This window comes from Apis cerana, linkage group LG5 (genome assembly GCF_029169275.1).
Source record: "Apis cerana isolate GH-2021 linkage group LG5, AcerK_1.0, whole genome shotgun sequence".
Classification (NCBI taxonomy): domain Eukaryota; kingdom Metazoa; phylum Arthropoda; class Insecta; order Hymenoptera; family Apidae; genus Apis; species Apis cerana.
This window is the reverse complement of record NC_083856.1, coordinates 13162667-13184846: the sequence shown is the minus strand read 5'-3', so window position 1 is coordinate 13184846 and position 22180 is coordinate 13162667. Positions and strand designations below refer to the sequence as shown.

At 32.3% G+C, this 22180-nt stretch overlaps 3 protein-coding genes across 8 annotated transcripts; 1 reads left to right on the top strand and 2 right to left on the bottom strand.

Annotated features, from left to right (window-relative positions):
- Positions 1 to 30: 30 nt before the first annotated feature.
- LOC107998578 (myosin-VIIa) lies at positions 31 to 13455 on the bottom strand. 5 transcript variants are annotated; one of them, XM_062075489.1, is made up of 21 exons: positions 13315 to 13417; positions 11274 to 11320; positions 9176 to 9289; positions 8862 to 9008; positions 8587 to 8771; positions 8339 to 8460; positions 8006 to 8262; positions 7760 to 7925; positions 7466 to 7596; positions 4211 to 7363; positions 3888 to 4132; positions 3407 to 3767; positions 3180 to 3298; positions 2692 to 3088; positions 2435 to 2617; positions 2120 to 2321; positions 1907 to 2035; positions 1727 to 1823; positions 1550 to 1647; positions 1252 to 1421; positions 31 to 1175 (listed from the first exon to the last, which is right to left on the bottom strand). In XM_062075489.1, exons 2-21 carry the CDS (start codon positions 11289 to 11291, stop codon positions 969 to 971), a joined length of 6501 nt encoding a protein of 2166 aa, XP_061931473.1. In that variant the 5' UTR covers positions 11292 to 11320; positions 13315 to 13417; the 3' UTR covers positions 31 to 968. The 5 variants fall into 5 exon arrangements, with proteins under 5 accessions (XP_061931473.1, XP_061931474.1, XP_061931475.1 ...); XM_062075490.1 differs by lacking the exon at positions 13315 to 13417 and adding an exon at positions 11574 to 11959; XM_062075491.1 differs by lacking the exon at positions 11274 to 11320 and having other exon boundaries at positions 13315 to 13455.
- Positions 13456 to 13996: 541 nt separating this feature from the next.
- LOC107998585 (WD repeat and FYVE domain-containing protein 2) lies at positions 13997 to 18070 on the bottom strand. Of its 2 annotated transcripts, XR_009829874.1 has the most exons (8): positions 17910 to 18070; positions 17636 to 17777; positions 17350 to 17555; positions 16975 to 17214; positions 16767 to 16905; positions 16486 to 16685; positions 16100 to 16390; positions 13997 to 16025 (listed from the first exon to the last, which is right to left on the bottom strand). XR_009829874.1 is itself a non-coding variant. In XM_017057932.3 (7 exons), the coding sequence occupies exons 1-7, from the start codon at positions 18068 to 18070 to the stop codon at positions 16252 to 16254; spliced, it is 1227 nt and encodes a 408-aa protein (XP_016913421.1). In that variant the 3' UTR covers positions 13997 to 16251. The 2 variants fall into 2 exon arrangements, 1 of the variants encoding a protein (XP_016913421.1); XM_017057932.3 differs by having other exon boundaries at positions 13997 to 16390.
- Positions 18071 to 18341: 271 nt separating this feature from the next.
- Positions 18342 to 20926, top strand: LOC107998592 (AKT-interacting protein). Its single transcript, XM_017057944.3, has 8 exons — positions 18342 to 18483; positions 18618 to 18783; positions 18896 to 19077; positions 19187 to 19251; positions 19511 to 19611; positions 19705 to 19892; positions 19960 to 20128; positions 20422 to 20926. Exons 2-8 carry the CDS (start codon positions 18769 to 18771, stop codon positions 20503 to 20505), a joined length of 804 nt encoding a protein of 267 aa, XP_016913433.2. The 5' UTR covers positions 18342 to 18483; positions 18618 to 18768; the 3' UTR covers positions 20506 to 20926.
- The last annotated feature ends 1254 nt before the right edge of the window (positions 20927 to 22180 follow it).

The window sequence follows — 22180 nt, the reverse complement described above, 5'->3', positions numbered from 1 at the left end:
AATTTACCCACGATTAAAATTTGCACCAAGTACCTGAAGAACATGATTATCTTTATTCACAGTAATAAATTTTTTAAGTTAATAATTACATCCTTACATGTATCAGTGGACGGATAATTATTGAGTAATCATTACGTTTCATTAGAAAATTATTTTAAGTACACGTTCGAACGTAAATTCTTCATTTTTGAATAATTTTTTGCAAATATGGAATTATTTTAGATTACACATAATATTAATTATATATACATCCCAATTTATATATATATATATAATATATATATATATATGTCTCCAATTCAAAATGATAGAATACGTTTGAACGTGAACTTCTTTCATTGTATATTTCTTTTTCCTATATGTTAAAATAATATTTTACAAAATTATATGAAAAATCTTATTTGTAAATAAATCATATACAAATTTTTTTAACTAATTATTTGTGTACACGTGCATTATAATCCCCTTTATATTCTCAAACGTTATAATCATATTAACGAAACTTGAACGACAATGGATGCAATAACGTAAAAACAGTAAAAACAGTAACGTGAATGTATTGTATATACTTATATGTATATATAATAAAAAATTTATAACAAGAACATGTATGTATATAAAACGTTTCTTACTATAGAAACGTTTAAGGATATATTATTATTATTGCTATGCGATTTTCTATTGTGCTTGGCAACATTGTTTCTGTGAAAAATTATTCGAGTATATCTATAAGTACAGAATTATCTATTGTTACGTTGAAAAAGATTAATATTTAAATATACTTTCTATAATCAATATAAAATTAATTTGATAAATAGCATGAATCGAAAAATTTTAATTAGTGAATTGTCTGGTATTTCTTAGTACTGACTATTTTATAATATTTTCTTAACATTCCTCATTCACATTCTCATCTTGCGCACATTTAATCATCAATCACGGTTTAAAGTAGTTCAATAAAATCACATTTATTTTATCCGTATTGTACGTTGCTTATTCATATTTGTAAGCATTAACGAAATATACGAAGTTAAAAGATCATCCATTTTATATCCAAGTGAAGTTTCGCACAATAATTTGGAACCTCGAACTAAATTTCCTATCGTCATATGAAAATAAGTATTACCTGACGACCAATTTGAAATTCTGGTAAAAGGATGCGTTACTAATATATCCTAAAAACGCAAAATGTTTATAGTGAAATATTTTATTAATTATAATTCGTGATTATAGAAATAGATGATTACTTACTTTCGTTTGTGGATGTATAAGACTTACACCATGTTTGTTGATAGCGATTAACAATAATTCCGGATAATTTGGTTCTGTACTTTGTTTAACTTCAAAAAATGCCGAACCAAAAGTTGGCCATCGATAAACAATTTTCAAAAATGTTATTTTAGCATCTTCTGGGCTCATACCTATAAATAACGAATTTATTTATCACATATATATATATATATATGTATAGAGAGAGAGAGAGAGAGAGAGAGAGAATCATAGTTTCGATTTAAAAAATAATTTAAATTTAATTGAAATAATATCTCACCAGCATCTTGATTATATGCTGCTATTATTGATCTTTTCCAATCATTGGAACTTTGTATCTTCACTAAATCGCCGGGTATAAGTTCTCTTAACATTTGCCTGCAAAGAATTCTATTTGCCTTATCTTCAAATATAAAAATTTTGCTTATATATAATTATATATATGATATTCACTTACGGAATCGCTTGAAGTTCCTGTTTACTCTCACCAAAACGAACTCTGTACACCAATGCCGCTAATCTCGATGCTTCTTCTTTTGTACATTTATGATATCCTATAAAGAGTAGATAAATATATATATAATTATATAATATGATCGAAACGAATAACGGTTTGAGAAAAAGAAATGATTTTCACCTCTTAATAATTTAGGAAGTTCTTGATGGAAGTGGAAGATGAGGTCTGCGTTTCTATCTTTGCCAGGAACAGTATTGGTCCATAGCTTTTTCATAAAAAAGACTTGATACGTAAATTGGGGTGATACGCCTAAGCAAAATACACGAATTTTATAAATATTATTCTTTTGCCATCTTTTTTGTTTTCAAAAAAAAAGATTTATAAATTGTCTACCATCACGAGACGGTCTAGCTTTTCTTATCCAATCTGTCAAATGCCGTACAAAATCGAAAAAGAAATCTCCTTCCGGAACCGAGATGACTTTGTCAGCGATCTTCACAAAAAGACTGAATCCCTCTGCAGACCGTAAATTTAATCTTTGCGCAATGTTTTGACAAAAATCTTTAGCTCTCGTTGACGAATCTACTTCAAATGCCTGTATAAAAATAATTTAGGGAACGATTAGTTGTGAATTTTGTATAATTTTGTTCATAAAAAAATAAAAAAAAAAAATAAAATTTAGATATTTAGAGGGCATATTATACGTACTTCGTCCGTATCGTCGGGAAAATAAACTTTGTGGAATATTTGTGTCGTTTTGTGTTGTATAGCTTCTACTTCTACTTGATGTGGAGGATATTTTCGCTGACCATTACGTAAAGTTTTTTGTAGCCTTTGCAAAGAATCCTGAGATATAGGATGTCGTCTCGTACGCAAGAATAGAGTTAATTCCTGCGAACGAATAGAAACAGATTTTTATTTGTAGCAAATATTGCGAATATCATTTGATGTGTGTGATATATTACTTTCAAAAGACTTTGACTACAAGTAAAGAGGCCAGTGGCTAGCCACATTAATTCCCATCCGCGTTCTTCGCTCAATCTGTTCCGATTATCTGTTAATTGTTTCATGATTTGACAATAAATTTCGTCCCGAAGAATTTCGTTCTTTAATGGTCCATCGAAAATAAGATCGGTATACTCGTTACCGATACGAGGTCTTTTTGTTGGTAGATCACCCATGTATTTTAAAATCGCGTTGAAAGCAAAACACGCTTCTTCGGCTAATTCTTCTTTGGATATCAACTTCTTTAAAAGAGGTTGTTTGATCGGATCTCTGGAATGATGCCATAACTCATCGGTATGACCACGTCGCGCTGTTGTCAACGTCAATGCTTTCGACATTGTTCTTTTTGGAGGCGTTCTGAAACGAGATAAACATTTTTTTATTTGTCACGATAGCGTAAATATATAAAATATTTATATGTTACGATGTATGTACAAATTTCATTTACCGGAAATGATCAATAGCATATTCTAACAGAGTGTGAGGTTTGTCACGAGATTCTACTCCATTTACTTGCTGCGGATACAATTTTCGCCCATTTTCTGTCCCTTCGATGCTAAACAAGGACTGAAAAAAAAAATCGATTATAATTTAGAAGATCATGCGAAGAAAAAGAAAACAATAGGCGGAGAGGTAAAAATAATATCGTTTTTGTAAAAAATGCGTTCGGATTACCAAAATGTCGTTCGGTGGTTTCGTTAACGAGGGTAAAACATAAACTGTCTCGGCTGGAAAATCGCCCTTTTCGCCGGTTCTTTCGCACGTGCCGACGCACCATCCCGAGTTGAGAACGGTTTCGCCTGTACTTTCTTCCTCCAAAATGATGAGATCTCCCTTTTGAAAAGTCAAAAACGAGGAACCTTCACCCGGTGCTTTGTAATCTTGCAAAGCGATAACGTATTTACTACGTTTTTTCAGACCTTCCAAAAAGTATACCACCAAATCACGAATATCTTCGGCATTAGGGCTTTGAAAAGTAAATTCTTCTCCTCGCACCGTTGATAAATTAAACGTTTGCGTGAACATTTTATTAGTTCTGAAAATTAATTGGTGAAATCGGGGGATGATAAGATAGAAGAAATGAAGATCCGTGGAAAATAGATCGGATAAAAATGGATAAAAAAAAAAAAAGAAAATCATCTGTACTCGAACGCACTTTTGACTAGACACGGTGGTAATCTCGGGAAACGACAATTCGAGAAGTACTTGTTCTTGATCATCCACGACGTACACTCCGGTCCAATTGACGGCTATAATAACATCATTTTTTGGCAGATTCGGGCCAGAATTTCTGTATGCTTCGTAAAAACGAGAAAAAAGCAATGGCCACTTAAATTTGGCATAACCAACGATATCTTCTTTAACGCGTAGAGCAGGTACCTTCTCCTTTAAATAATAACTCTACGAGAAGAAGAACAATTTCGAATAATTGTCGAATAAAATGAAAGCACGGAGCAAAGATAGATTTATTTCAGTCACCTTTTTATATGCTTGCAGAACGAGATGTCCCCATCTATCGATCGCTTTGTCGATACCCGTCAAACAATAGTCCGGAATATAATTCGGCAAAAGTGTATATAACCTATCGACGTTCATGTCCGTGTGATATTCGATGTAATATTGTTGGGCGGCGATCATCGCTAAATCTTCTTCCTTGTCGCAACGATACTCCCCAAATTTGACCCCTCTGACCACCTGTTGATAAATCAAATTAGTAGCCACTTGATCTTCCGTTGGCTCGTGCCAAGGCGCGAATATCTCTTTTCTGAAGAACAATCTCCACGGAGCATTCCGCTCTTGAGCACCTTGTTCCTTGGCGTATTGTTCGCATTGAGAGATGGCATCCATCACGTGATCCCCACCACTACCGAGGGACGATACTTTGTCGAATAACGCGATGTAAAGTGAAAATCCGAATTGGTCGCGTAACGATATTTTATCGGACAATTGATTGCACAATTCTCTGGCGGTGGTTGCAGAATCGGCGAGTAATGTTTTAGTATTACCATCCATAAACGTGATCGGTAACATGATAGGTTTCTTCGATTTCGTCGCTTGAAGTTCCAACCAGCTCGGCGGTTGATTCCGTGTACCGTTGTTGAACGTTCTCTTGAGTCGATCCTCGCAATATGGCGCGTATCCGGGTGGCCCCTCCCTGATGAATGCTCGCAAATAATTGACAAATTTCTCGGACGGTGCGAAACACCCAACGCAAAGCGAGAGCAAAATCCAACCGCGAGCGTGCGAAGATTTGGAAGGATTGTTCGTCAGTTGTTTACATATTTGACAATATATCTCGTCTCTCAACTCGGCGCGTAATATTCCGTGGCCAATAATAAAATGCAACTTTTCGAGATTCGAGGTGGGTCTTGCCTCCAACCAGGACTGATAACTATCCGCCGTGTACTCGTCTTCTTGCAACTTTCGTCTCACGTCCTCGCCTAGTTTATTCTTTCGTTTCAACGTCAACGAGACCAACTTGTGTCGTATCGATCGCGGTTTTTGCCTGAGAAACGTTTCCGGGTCTACGCCCATCATTTGTGCCTCTTGGAATTCTTTGCTTCGGATGAAATTGCGGCCAAGCGTGGCCGTAACTTTCGACATAACCGAGGTCGTATCTCTATCCATCGTGTGAAACCTAGGCTCGGGCAAATCTCCGGTGAAACGAAGTATCGTGATCCATAACGCTTGCGCAGCCAACTGATCCCCCTGCGTGTGCAACGGCAACAATGGATGCTTCAACGGCTTTCTCGAGTATTGATGCGTGATGTTCCCCTGGAAATAGGTTGCCGCAAATTTTTGGAATTTGAACTCGGATAAATCCTCCTCGTCCTCGGAGGCCGTTTGAACAGGGCTGATGATTTCCTGTTGATCCGCTTTCGGAGCTGGTAGATCATTGAACACGGAAGTTTCCCTGGCAGGAGTGGGGGCCTCGCTGCTCGAATCCGGCAAGAAATCGAACATAGCCTCGACCAGTTTGCTGTCATCCACCGGCTCGTCCTGCTTCTTAGCTGCGTCGTTTATCAGATTTTTCTTGATTTCCATTCTACGCCGATCCTCCAATTCCATCTCGATCTCTTTCCTCTCCAACTCTTGCATTCGTTCCCTGTAGTTTTGCTCGGCAATTTCTTTCGCCCGTTTATTACCCTGGTCCTTCAACTCCCGTTCCTCTTTCTTTCGAAGTCTCAGCGCCTCGACGTGCAACCGATACTCGTACTTGATCTTTTTGTACCGCCTCTGCGCGATCAGCCTTCGAACGTGGGCTTGTATCTTCACGATCGCCCACAATTTCTTTTGATACATTTTCCGCACCAGGTAACCTCTGGCTCGCGCCTGAAGAGCGACTATGTGCCCTCTGAGGTGCCTGAACCTATGGGACAACACTCGCGACCTGATCAGCGCTTGAAGCCGCATGTAACCGATTCGCATGCGTTTGTAACGTTGCCGTTGCGCGTAACCCCTCCAATATTTTTGCACCACCGTCGCCGCCGCTCTCATGCGGAGGAACCTTCTCCTGTACACCCAGCCACGTATGTTGCGCTGCAGTATCAGGATCTTACGCGTCAGAACGCGGTCGCGTTCCTGCTCCAGGAACAAGTCGTGGGCATCCTTGAGAAACACTTTCGTGTGCCCGAGTTGGTAATCCGATTTTCCCAAAACTATGTGACAAATTTTTGACGTAACCGCCCGACAATCCACTTTGTGCGCCGGCGGTATACCAGGTATCAGGAACCTGTATCTCTCGACGAACTCGGGGAAGGAATGCCTGATCGGGTAACCAGCCCTGCGAATTCGTATCGTTTCCATCATTCCGGAATATCTCAACTGACGGCAACAAAGCCCCCTGTCGAACATCATCGGTTTCTTGTACTCGTTCGGCTTGATGCACCTGATGAAGAAAGGCTGACAACTGCACAACGTTTTCATTAACGAATCCAAAGATTTTTTGAACTGGGTGGACAAGGTGGGCGTTCTCTTCCTGGTCTCTGACCCCATACCTATGTCCTCGGCGAAGCAGGCCTGCAGAAATTTGTTCGACGATATGTGAATCAATTGCAGCAAATCGCCGCTGAACGTGTCCCTGTTCTTCTCGAGGAAACTTCTCGTGTCGTAGAACACGACGCCGGCGAAGTGATTCAGGCCGAAGGAGGTATTGATGTCCGATTTTGGCTTTAAATAATTCCGGTGGCTTCCGTGAGTCTTATGTATCTTGGCCAGCATGGTTTGATCCGTGCCTTTGGGAAACTTTGACTCCTCGTCGATCAAGGCCATAATGTTCAATTGTTTGATGGCTATCAGATCGAGGGCATCTTGATTGTCGACGAACTCGATGTGCTGCCAATTTATACCCTCGTGGTTGTATTCCTCTTGCTCAAGCTTGAAAATATGTTGGACGAAAAATTGTTGTAGATTTTCATTCGCGTAGTTGATGCAAAATTGTTCGAAACTATTGTGACTGAAATTTTCGAAACCGAATATATCCAGCACACCTATGGCGCTCCTAGACGTATTCTTGGGCCTGTAAATCGCTTCGTTTATTTTTTTTACGATGTGCACGAATAAACGCCCGTATATTCCCTTCACGAACGCGTCTCTGATATCCACAGATTGTTCCCTGGACAACGTGGACACCTGCGCATACATTTCTGGTTAATTATGGAAAATCTCTGATTTTACTCCATCGATAATTATATTTTCCACTCATCTTATAACCTCAGATAATTCCTTACTTACAACAGTCTCACCGTGGGCGAATATTGTTTTACGTGTAAGTGCGTCTATCAAAGACTGGACAGGTACGCCCAATAAATGCGCCACTCTTTGCACATTTGTCTGTTCCGGAATTTCAGTAGCGTCTAAATTATCTGAAACAGTTATTTCGAATAATTAAAGTACTCGAGGATTACTTATTATTTGTAAATAGCCTCGTTTTTTATTTCTAAGATGAAAGATTCCATGGCTGTAATTTATTCGTCGAATTTAATGTCTAATATTTTTTTACAAGTACTTCAAATGAAATAATCCTACCTACGACGATAGCTCTGTACTTGACATTTCCCATGTGCAACAGGGCAGCAAGAAGCTTAAGTATCTCCCAAATTTCCATGTCGGAAAACAGTAAAACCTTCATTGCTGATCTAATGTCAGCAAATTCTGCGGCGTCGTCTCGGCCTTCGCACGTGATACTGCCACCCTGAGAGGAAAGAAATGATTTTGAATAGGGATATTAGGCGTCTTTTCGTTCCATTTCGTTCCATTTCAGTGAAGCATTACCCCTGTTAAATACTTGTACGAAGAAGCATCTTCCAATTCCAGCTTTTGCTTCTCTTCTTTCGAAAGACCGGCCAGCATGCAATAAAATACGTGATAGTTCCTTTCGTCCAGACTTTGTGAAACTATTCGTGACTTTTCCAATAAATATTGCTCTATTTTCGCCCCTTCTATCACGCCTTGTTCATTAAAGTGAATGTCAATGTATTTTCCAAAGCGCGACGAATTATCGTTTCGCACAGTCTTAGCGTTGCCAAATGCTGCAGAATCCAAAATAAAATTGAAAATTTTCATCTTCCTAATGCGATGATCCTGTGTACGTATATAGAGATTTACCTTCCAAGATGGGGTTCGCTTCCAAAATTTGTTGTTCAATCCAAGAATGCTTGCCGCTAATCGCTGCCAAATATTGCAAAATTAGTTTCGTACTTTCCGTTTTGCCGGCTCCGCTTTCGCCGCTAAGACACAAACATTCGTGGATTTGACAAACCATTTCTAAATAGAAAAATAGTATAGAGAAGAAGGAGGCAGCCGCTCGAAATATTTAATCAAGTGGAAAAATAAGATAAAACGATGCTCGATACCTAATCACTATGCACTGATCTTGACCATATCGATTCATGTGCGCATAACTATTATCTCCAATTGCGAATATATGCGGCGGTAGCTCTCCGATTTTACGATCCTTGTACAATTTGATTTGTTCCGCAGTATAAATAGGCAATATTTGATATGGATTCACAGCGACTAGAATCGAACCGGTGTACGTCTAAAAAAGGAAAGAAATTTTATGTGTTACAAGCTCGTTTTGTATATAAATATATTGTAAAGTAAGCGGGGATTCGAGACAATTGCTTACGTATATGAGATTCTCGTTATAACGGATCAACAAATTCCTTAAAATACCCGCTTCATGGAGGTCTCCTAAACTGATCATATCTTCTACACCTTGCACAGAAGTGGCATGCATCGCTTTTATTCGCCTCTCTGGAGTCAGCCATTGTTCCTGAACATATCAATGTCATTTTATATCTTTTTACATCGATCGGTATTTACATCGATAATATGGCCCCGATTATTATAGGAATCTCCGATAGACAAGATAAATCGAATTTTATACATAATAAACAATTTTTCGATACGAGTCGAGAATTGTGATAAATTAAACAATACCTTGTTATCGTCGTCTTTCACTTGAATGCGTCTGCCTTCCGCGGAAATAACTCGTGCTCCGATAGCAACGTCAAATTCTCTCCCTGAGATTGGTTCGATCCATATGTAATCTCCCTGCAACGTAATTTTTTCATCGGTAATTTCCCTTTTATTTTTTTAATGTGTCTATTCTGGAAAAAACGACGCTTACGCGTACACTTTCAAATAATAACAAATAGAATTGGTTAAATCTTAACATTCGAATATGAAGAAGAGTCACTTTCTTCTTTCTCTTTCTTTTCTTTCTATTATCTTTCCGTGCGATAGAATAGATAGCGAGTTTCGGATAATCAAAAAAAATTACACGCTATACAATCGAACGATAATAACGGATAATTAATTTAAATTTAAAACTGGATTCGTATCGTGACAACTTTTCAACAATTTTCTAAAAATGAAGAGACCCGATCGGGCCTGTCTAACTTCTCCCTTTGTTTTGAATCACCGTCATTGTTGCCCGCACAAACGATAATGTAATTACCCAAAGAAACGAGTATTATTCCGGCTTCCGACGACACGGTCTTTATACGAACGAGACGTGATGCGATGCGATGCGCTGCGATCGATCATCTTTCGACGAACGACAAGTTTTCAAGTGAATTAGAAACGACGTTAATTTGTGCTAGGCAAATAATTTATCGACTGTGTCGACCGAAACAGTTTTCGGTTTACATGGAAATGACCAATCAAGTAGCCGTGTGCCAAATTTCCATGAGAAATTATTTTCAACTATGGTCCGTAGTTGTATCTTCCATTATATGCATCTATATATATCTATATATCTATGTATACCGTCACACAGATTAAATTAACAATGAATATTACGTGACGGCGATTCATCGATCTTAGGTATAGACGAGAAAATCGGATCAGTATTATCACTAGGAAACTGCATGCGTTCCAGTTGAAAGACTATTTGAGAACCTCTAAACTAGCCTACACTTTTTACGGATATGATACTTACGCTCTATACGAGCGCACAAACTGTACCTGATATTCGTATACGTTCCGATTGTTCACCTCACCGGAACAACATCGGAAGAGCTCGTCCGCTCGTTACCTCGAAACAAATCTCCGTTCAATTTGGCTCTTCTTTTGTCAGTCGGTTTTACTTTCGCCTCTCTTTCGTGTCTATGAAAAATCATGATTCGTGCTCATGTATCTCTGATATCGCGAAACAGATTCTTTCCCTGTTTATTCCCCGATCTCGAAAGACAAGTTGGAACCAACGCAAGAAAATAAGATAGACGAGTGTGCATTATAGACGCGTGCGCACGCGCCACAAGGAAGGAATAGAATACGATATCGAGGATACAAACGCGTGTCCGGTAAAATGACTCGCGTCCCGTTATATGACGGCTGGTTCGTTCGCGCGAAATGCTAAAAGCCTCTGTTCAGGGCATATGCGATGTGACCAAGGACCGTTAACTATGCCTAATTAAGCGACCATTCCTTTTATGTTGCATTAATATTTCGCGATACGATGCTTCAGCTAATCGATTGTCGTATTTATATTTTTGTTTCGATCGATCATAGATCTGAAACATCTTTTGTTTCAATTCCGATCAATATTCTTGAAAGAATTTTTTGTAATTACCTTTGTAAAATATATCTATTCGTATTTGATTAAAAACTATTCAAGAGGAGAATGGCCGATTATCGAAGAGAATATAGAATATCGTTTTTATTCCATCATCATTATTCACTAATCTATGGACAATGAAGATAAGTAAAATGAATATAATAAGAAAAAGATTTGAATATTAATTGAATGAAAAGAAATTCGACGCGTGTCCCCCGAGTATGACTTTTCATACGAGGAAAGAATCTGGAGATAGTTGATCTGCGTCATTTTCACTTGTCACAGATTCCTAGTGACCGTCTTTGAAGAATGCGACGAAGAAAGCGGTATACAATGTAATGTGTGCGAGCATTGGATCATTTTTCTTATTCCTCGATCTTAATCGATGTACGTATATTTTACAATTTATCGACCAATTTATTAACCAGAGCAAAGAGTAACCAGCGCAATATGACAACCTGTTACAATAATACTTACCCGCGTGACGATGACCATCTCTCAAGTCGTGGTTGTCGGCACTCCGCCTGAAAGAAAACAAAACTTTCTTTTTCTTCTTGTTCTCTCATTGCTTGTGCACTCGTTCTTATCTTTTTTCGTGCACTCATATAACAGAACAAAAAGGGAAATGTTTCGGATCAGTTGAACGTCATTGTATAAAATATTTTTGAACAATACTTTTGGTAACGAACGCATAAACGTTTTTTCACAGAAATTGAATGAGTGCGTTTGATTTGCTCTATTGTTACATACATACAAGTCTGTGTCGAACATTCTTACGCGAATTTATTTGAAGAAAAATTGTTCTGCGTGCGATGATTATGTCCGGCTGATCACCGTTACAGTGGAAGCAGCACAAGCATAAACCTGTTTGCAAAAGTGGGTTAGGCAGTTTCTGTTGCTACCATTCAGCCGTACAACACACCTTTCGAGAACATCCATCGAGGATGATTCTCGCCATAAGATCGATCTCGATTACTATATCGATTCTGATCTCTTGTTTACAACGATACAATTTACGAAAGAAAATTGAATCAATCGATTTAATCAGGGATTAATCAGGGAAATATTTAATGAATTCATAAATTTATGAATTCATAAATTTGACACAACGGAATTTCAATTTACGCGTCATTGCATAGCATTGATTTTGTTAGTCAAGTTAGATATAGAGATAAGTTTTCTTGGATTATACTTGCATGAACAACTTTTGGGTCGACGAACCGTTCGGTATTCGTTATTCTTGTTCCGAATTAATTTCTGATCCATCTTAGAAAATATGAAGGATGAATTTCGAAAAAAAATTCTATTCAAAGCCCAAAATGTATTGTAATCTATTAAATAGAGAACGAGTTATAAGAAACCATTCCACAGCTTTCCCTTGAACTTGAAAGATGAACGCGCAAAAAAGCCGCAGTCGTTGACTTTGAAAATATGTACGTATCGAGAGAATGGAGAACGTAGCTATACACCGTTTATGGGAGACTTTAATGGACGATCGGACGACATGCGTTTGTGCATGGGATACTTCACATTGTTGCGATTTTATTAAAAATATATTTATTAAAAATTAACGAAAGTTAAAATTTACAGTTCCAATGTATCAATAATCCAATGGTCGGATTCTACTCTTTAATTGCTTGTGCAATTTTGATTTGTACTTCCTAACAACAGCATTGAAATCACACCTCTCGTTTACTCGCCACGCTTGCGCTTATTCGAGTCTATATCTTACGTCATGATCGCTTTCCACGTGTGCATCTTCGCTCTATTATAACTTTTTTCATATTCTGCTAAATTTTTATTTCTATTTTTAAACTTTTACGCGATAAATTGAAATAACATCTTTTTCACATTTTTTTTTTCGCGCGATCGAACTTGTGATTCCCGCAAAAATTACATTCAAAATTAAAAACTAATAATAGTAGAGGAAACTTGATATACCGAAAAAATAAATTAAATGAGCAAAGTACGAGTTTTTTAATAAATATTTCAAGATTCAAAACGAAGAAAATATTATTTTTATCTAAATCTTAGCCTTATCTCGTCATTACTTATTATCTTATTTATTACATTTAAAACTCGCTATATATTTACACGTACTAACTACAATTACGCGAAATATTGATATTGGGTTTTTCTTTAAATTTTTTTAACACTATTTTTCACGTAAAAAATTCATTTACGAATAAAAAACTTTTTGGTATTTACATAGAATTTAGAGAATAAATATAGAGATAACAATTGGATAGAAATTTAAAAATTCAGATACTAATAATTTTTTTAATATTGCAGTAGCATAATAAATAATAATACAATTATTTATAACGTAATATCTTCGTTTGGTCTAAAAGGAAAAAGGGACGCGTTTCCGTAGCGGCGTAAAAATTTTGTTTTCAATCAAGCATCCGTTATGAACAATAAAAAATTTTATCGTTCTAAATCAAATATTTTTCATTTATAATAAACGAACATCTCGAGTAAACGATTCTCCCGTGAGAATGAATAAATATAAACGTACCTTATGCGAGTAACGAAAAACACGACGAAAGTGGCTACACGATGTTGGCACACTCCATTAAGAGGCACTGCACTACACTTTGAACGTGATGTGAAGCGCGCTTTTCATGTCCGACGTGACTAGAGAAGCTTATCGAAGCTTAGCGCTTAAAAGAAGCAACGAACATGAAAAAAGAAAAGATCACTGACTACACTGAAAAATAGGACACAAAAAGCAACAGTAGTTGTTTCACAGAATGGGCCACGACCGTGACCGGCACGTTGACGCGTCCACTCGGGGAGTTTCGGTTCGAATCGGGTGTGCCAGGTGGAAGCAACTGAAAGAGGTGGAAAAACTATCTTTGACTAAACCATGATCAAGTTTGGCTTCAGCTATGCGATACCCCACCAATCATCATATATTTAATAAGTATTGATTCTATATCTTTTAACAGTTCTTTCATATCTGCTTCCCTGAATCTTCCTTGATTCTTTCTTCATCGATATCTCGATCATGACGTCATACACTTCAATACATATTCACTCGTGTATATTTACCTGCAACCTGTTGCGTACGATTCGATACCATCTATAGTTTTTTTCATTGTCCTTCAAACTGTTCGAACAATGGTCTTTTTACCGATCGAGGAATTCTACTTTATAGTTCTTATTACTAATGGATATATTACAGAAAACCAAACAAATCGTTTACATTGAAAATATATTTTTCATTTCATACGAATTTTACATGAATGTTATACATACATACATACATAATAATTTTTATAATTTTTAACATATGCATTAATACATAAAGTACTGAAAACTTCGGCAACAATAACAACATTAGCGATGTTATGCACGTTGCAAATTAACAATTTTATAAAAACGTGCCATATATATGTATAAATAAGATATTTTTTATGCAACAAGAACAATACTTCCATTCTAACGATTTATCTTTTACGAATACTTCAAAGATTTTTGTGGAAATTATAACAAATTACTGTACTGTTGTATCGTTATCGATATTGTATATTTTAACAGTAAAAATACGAATGAAAGTATGTATTTTAAACAATTTTGATTTTGATCCCGCATAAATTACGCAGTTGATCGATGTCTTTTGATAATGAATAATTACAATGCACAACGAATATTATAAATTATTTCCTAAAATTAAGAAGTTACTATCATTCGATGTAACGAAGAAATGATAGATTCTATATCTAAATTTAGAGTATTGCTTCTTGGTAGATATATATTTTTAATAAATGATCAATACTCTTCGCTTGTGTTCAGCATAATAAGACTGATTGCATGGCAAAATATTCACGTGTAGAATATATATATATATAAATTAATTCCAAAATATATTATTTAATTTTGAATAAAATATTAATATTATTATAATGTTTTATATAACATTGTTTTATAAATAATTATATTTAAAAAAAGCACAAGACGAATTTAACATACATAATACATTTGTTCAAATTGCACTCGTACATTAATTGATTTAACGTGCTCCGATAATAAATGTTTCTTTTCTCTTAGTTGCTTTTATCATCAGTTATAGTATTGATGAGAAATCAATAATATTTGCTAAGTGAATAATTGAACAATAAAAATTGTAATCCAGGTACAAAATATGTATGTTATTATTAAATAGAATTATTGAATAATTATACAAAGAAAATAAATAGAATATAAATAACATATTTTTATCAAAATCTGTTTTCCATTCTAATTCTTTATGTTTTTCTATAAAAATTGTAATGTAGTCATAACTTTAATCAAATTGTATTTAAAATTTTAATTTTTGGAAATATTATTATTTCTGTAATAATGTGTACAACTTAAATTATTATTATTGTTGTTGTTGTTGTTATTATTACTATTATCATTTTTATTATTATTATTATTAGCATTAGTAATAGTAGTAATAATTTCTAATTATTATTATTTTTACATAAGCTGTACCTCGTTTTAAATGTTTGAAAAAATATTGCATTTTACAAATAAATCAATCCTTCGAGTTTTTAAAAAATTATAACATAAATAATTAGAAATGCAACAAAGAGAACGACTAGGAGCAACATTGACAAAACTAAAAGTTATTGACAATGTTTTGACAAATTATATTATTTTTTAAATTAATAGGCAGTTTAGAGCAATTCCTCAAAAATGTTGTATCTTTATATTAAATAATTATAATATAATAATAATAATATAATTTTATAATGCACATAGTATTCTGAAGAAAAAGATAAGTCAAAAATGTTAAAAATTTTTGACTGTATCAATCAGATAAATATAATTTAATTTTGTACTTTAAAATATAAAATTTCTCATAATGTCATATTTGTATTTTTAAATAATGTATTTCTTAATTTTGATATTTTTTATTCATTTAAAATCAAAATTTAATTTATTCATAATTATTATGTTAATCTTCTAATGAAAAAGTAAAATTATCATTTCATATTTATTCCGTTTATGTATAATGATTTATTAAAACATATTTATAACGAATTTAATTAAAAATTCAATCTATTGATCCATACTTTGGTCATTTATAAATGTTATTACAATAAATGAAAAAAAATAAAATATATATTATTTTCTATCATTTGCTGAATAAGTTATTGAGTTTTTTTCCACTGGAAGAGTATTTGCAAGTGATATACATTTTCTTTTTTTTTTTTAATTTTTATGTATTCTATTTCAATGCTGTAAAATATTTTAAAGATTCAGAATTTCTTTATGTAAGAAGCAAATTGTAACATAAAAAATTTAGTGCTTACAATTAAATAAACGGATTTTAAAATGATTTCAATAACGATCGTAAAAATAGGCTCTGGATATTATACTTTTACATCGAAATATAACAGTATTTTCCTCTTATACCTTATGATTTGATTAGTTTCGTTATTTATAAATAAACATATTTGGAAGTTCATTGAAGAAGTGCGGAAATATCCCAAATCTTAATAAGACGATCTTGTCCAATAGTTAATAATCTTCGTCTAGAAGCATCGAGATCCATTCCAACAACATTATGCTTTGCATCATGAAATGATGCTAAAGATGTTTGGCTGCATAATAAATAAATACATAATATGAATAAAATATAGATAGATTTTGTTTGTTCCATTTTCAGATACATTTAATTTTATTTTTTTCTACTTACTTTGCAGCTTTAAGTTGAATATGACATTGATCACATACTCTAACTTCAAATTCAAAACCCATTGCAGGTATTGGTATTCGTTGAGATGTACATCGAGCGCATAATGCACGACCACAATGACGACAATGATGTTGTCTCAAACCTAATTGTCGTTGATCCATCATTGCTTTAATATTCCAAAAGAATGGTCTTCCACAAGCCTAAATTTGTTATAATATTTATCTATACATAATAAAAGATTGTATAGATTTATAATTTCTTATAATTGTAAAATTGCTTACTTGGCATGTATCAGATTCTATCCATGCTGCTGTCTCTTTTCTATTTGCAGCCATATCCCAACACACTATTACACCATCTTCTCCTCCAGATAATAACATACGTTCTGCACTTGCATAACATAATGCTGTCACTTTATTGCTGTAAAATTATGGAATGCTATAGAATGAAAATTTATCTAGAAAAAAATTTATAGAAATCTGAATTTACTGATGTCCTTGTAATTCATATGCTGTACCCTGCCGACCACCGATATCCCATACAATAATACTTTGATCGAAACTTCCAGAAAATAAAAGTTGTTTTTCAGAATCCCATGCTAATGTATGAATGCTTCCTGTGTGTGTTTTTAACGTGGTAATTAGTGTGACACCATTAGTATCTAACTTCAACATAGCTATTTGTCCAGAATAATCACCGACAAAAGCATGTTTCGATTGTGTGTCAAATCTATAGTAAGTATAGTTAATAATTATAAGTTAAGGAGATATTTTTAATTTTAAATGGAAATTTTTTAAATGAAATATAAATTTTAAATATAAATAAGAAATATAAATAAGAAATTATTTTTTATTAAAAGGATACTGCAATGCAGTGTACCATGCATCTGTCTGATATGATCCTAACTTTTGCCCTGTTTCTGAACAATGTAATTGAAACATTTTATCTCGACCTATGCTTAATACCCATTCATAATTTGATGCAAATATAACACCTGTAACTCTTGCTTGATGTGCAGCATATTCACGCATAGCAGTCATTTGATTATAATCTTGTTCCAATATGAATTCCTAAAAGTAATACCTAACATATTCATTCTAAAATATAGAAAATATTAATAATTCTCTGAAAAGAATGATACAATACATACATTTATAGTTCCATTTTCTAAACCAACAAATAACTGTCTAGTTTGTACACAATAATGCATTGATGTTGCACCAGCAGCCATATATTGACAAACACTTGGCCAATAATGGCCAGAATCTCTTTTCAACCAAACTCTAACAGTTCTGTAAAAAAAAATGTTTTGTTAAAAATATAATATAATATAAACTGCGGAAAAGCAAACATCATTAAATAATTATTGCACGAATCTGTATCAAAATTCAATTCATTAAAACAAAAATATAACATTCATTTACCTGTCATCGCAAACACTAATTACACCATCTTCCCGCGGTATAATGATAGCCGCATTGACATCATCATTGCATCCTTCTAATTTCGATAAAAGTATAGGTTTTCGACTTGTACTAAATTTATCATGATTAACCCCTGGTGCAGGTTTTATTTCTGCTGCCATTTCAATCTTTGAAACGTAATATTTGAAGCAGATTTGTCATTTGACAGTTGTCAGACTTCAATATTAATCAGAGTTTATATACGTTATGAAGACGGAAAGCCGGATTTTTTTAGAGATTGTGAAGAACCTATTGGCGCTATGTGTGATATTCGTTACAAATATTTTTTCTCCTTTTTTTCGAATACCTTATTATCGACTGTTACGGTCTTTATGAAAGATTTATTTGTGTGTGTCTGTGTATACATGCGTGGGTTAATAGAAATTTATCACACAAATTGTGTTAACTAAAAACAAACAATAATGATTGATAGTTGATTTCATCAATCTTTAATTTAATTTTTCAAAAGATAACACATTTAACTTTAAAATCAAAAAATCTAAAGTTTGTAATTTTGATTTTTAGATTCGTTAAGGTAAGTTTTGATGTTATAAAAGAAATTATATAGTATTACACTGATATAATCGACAAATAGAACATATTATATAAGAAATATATTAAGCGGAAGATCTATATCATTTCTTCTCTATGTTTGTTCATATATAAAAGATGGAGTACTGTAGGAAAAATGGTAGTAAAATGAAAATATACAAAAAATAATAATAAATCAGTTATTTTTTAAAATAATGAAACATATTTTCAGTATTATTTAATATTTTAAACATTATCTATTGACTGCCTTTTCCTTAATAACATCAATATGTTGGGAACAAAGGTAAGAAACGAAAAGAGATTAATTAAATATTTTCCAAATATTTCTTCATATTCGAAAGTAGTTAAAAATAGGTAAAAACATAAAAATAATAATTGATTTTCAATGATATTAGAACGATACTAGTAAAGACGATAATTTGAAAAGACAAGGTTCGTTCAGAAAGTTATTACCTGTAAACACAAACGGAGATTCTCAATTAAGTATGTCTGTGAAAATGATCGATAGACCGACTGTATCACAAACTAATAAAGAATATATGATTTATTTGCAAGAATATAATATTTTATCCGAATAGTAAGTAAATTTTATAAGTATATGTAAAATTTTATAGAAATCTATTTTATATATCTTTTATTGCTATATAAATATCTGAAATGAATAAAATTTCTTTTTTTTTAAATAGTAACATGTTATGTTCACAAGATCTGAAGGGAATTTATGTTATACCATCTGCTCGAAATTCTTTGTGTAAGTAATATAAATAGACAAATAGAATTAATTAATTAATTAATTCTTTTTTTTTTTTAATGCATCTTATGTATGAGAAAGATTGCATTCAAATTATTTAAGTCAAATATGAATTGATTCTTAGGTCTTGCTTGTCCTGACTTGGTCTTGTATAATGGTTTACATGTAAATATGTGCATGACTTATTTTTTGCCACATTTTCTTGTAAATGTATTTATAATATATATTTATTAAACTATATGAATTTATTTTGTGTTAGTATGGTTCGGTGTACAATTTGTGCGGCAAGGAATATATCAAGGAGGAATTTTTAGATTTGATATAACACTACCACAAAATTTCCCAAATGGAGAATGTCCTGTAAGAATTTATTGCCTACTATAATTTATGCCTAATACATATAATATTTCAATTATAATATTGATTTAATTATATATCGAACAAATATTATAGAAAGTCACGTTTCAAACTCCAATTTTTCATCCTTTAATCGATCCTGTGTCTGGAGAATTAAACACATTATGGGGATTTCCTGAATGGAGAAAAAGTAATAGAATTTGGCAATTGATACAATTTATAACAAAAATTCTGTCAAAAGTAGATCTTAAGATGAATCCTGTGAACCATGAAGCATATAATTTGTATGTATCTGAAAGAAAGTATTTAATTATAAATAAAAAATATTTTGACATTATATTTGTGTTGCAGATTAGAGAATAATTTCGAAGTGTTTCGAGATCGTGTAAAAAAATGTGTAAGAGAAAGTTTAAACAAAGTTTATAATTCATCTACAGTGGATGATCCTCACTATATTATGTTTAGTCCATATGTTGATGAACTTTATAATTCTATTAAAAGAGAAATTTATGAACCTAAGGTATAAAAATATATGTATCATTAAATTTTTAATTATTAAAAGAATATTTTCATTTATATTTGTTATTGCTCAAGTTATGCGTAAACTAAAAATCTTTTTACTAGGACACGATATACATATTGTCATTTTTGATAATGCTAAAGTTGTAATATTAATGAAATGTTAAAATGAAATTTCTATTAAATTTATTTCTGAAAGCTTTAAGCAATGACAAGTATATGATTTTAAATTATTGAAGCTTAACAATTTTTTTCATTTGTTTTTTTCTAATCGTATCTTATTATGGGATATAGGAAGAAGAAGAAAGCAAAGCACTTGGTTTATCCTGGGTGCAACCAGGATCATTGCAACCATTCTCTAAATCTGAAGCAAGATAATAAGTAGCATTATGTATAATTACTATTTATAGAAAATTTATAGAAAACATAATAACAAAACTATAACGTCCTTAGAAAATAAGAGGAACGTAAATTTAAATGCAGGGGATAAATTGTAATATATTTTTATAATTAGTAAAAAATGATTATTTTTTATTTTAATTTTTAATGTAATGTATGAAACTCTTTTGTATATTAAGCATATATAATACTCTTACATTTAATTATAATAAATACGATTGTTGGCTTGTTATTAAATGTATTGCGGACATTTTTTTTTAAATATCATTATTAAATAAATAAATTGTAATGAATTACATATATTATTATATGACAGAAATTATTATTATAGAGGTATATATTATAAAATAAACTAATTATATATATTATATATAAAATAAATATATGTACTGATTATAAATTCCACGTAAAAAATTTTTATTCTTAAAAATAAAAAAAATTTGAGAATATTCTCGAGAATTTGATATATATAGAAACATGAAATAAGTACATTTTGTTAACTAAAAGTTAGACAAAGAAAGGAAATAATAAAATATGCATTCGTGGCGCCATCTTACGTTTTGATATCCGAAACTTAAACTTGTTACTAGCATAACAGAATATATAAAGAGGTATTCGTACATAAGAGGAATAACATTTTACGAGAATAGAGAAGATGTGCCATTAAATTTTATACGATTCCTGATATCTTCCGGAAACGTAATTTTCCAAAAATTAATTAATCGATTTTTTTATTATTATTTTATTATTCATTTTTGCATTCTTAAGTTTATATGAGATGAAATTTTCAAAAAATTTCTTCTATTAATTTTAGCATAATATTTTTTTTAATTAATTATTTATTAATGATTAATATCACATTGGATCGACGCCATTAATACGCAATATGTTTTTTCATTAATTTCTCGTTATTATAGAATTTATTTTTAAATATAAATATATACATTTCTATTTTCACTTTCTACTTTATTAATTTTATACATATGTAAGTTTGCTATCGTTTAAATAAATAATTTAATTAATATTTTGATTGATAATTTATTATTCAATTGTAAAATTGATTTACGACATGATATTCTGCGTGATAATTGTTAATAAACAATTAATTAGAAGAATTTCTGAATTTTCAAACTTGTATCTTAAAACTAAAACTTCAAATAATTTTCTCGTATAAATTTTAATTAGAAATTTTTTTCAATTATTTATTAATGATCATCATAGAGAAAGCATCTTGGTCGCAAATTCTCGATCTATAATCGAGTAAATGAATTCTAATTATCTATTAAAATTTATACTAGAAACTTGTTTGAGATTTTAGCTTTGAAATGCAAGTTTAAAAGTACAAAAATTTTTAATAAAAAATTAGTTATTAATTAATTTTTAATGATATCTTTTAATATTGCTCTTCTTATATGAAATGATTTCACGAAATGACCTCCTTGCATATTCTGTTATGCCAATAACAATTTGGAGCTTCGAGCGTCAAAACGCAAGATGGCGTTGATCAAAATTTTTCAATCTGTTTAATCTGTTTAACTTATCGGCAAAATAGATTACAAAATAAATTTATAAAATCGAAGAAAGAATAAAAGTATATTTCATATATATATGTATAAAAATATAAAATAACATAAAAAATACAAAAATATATATT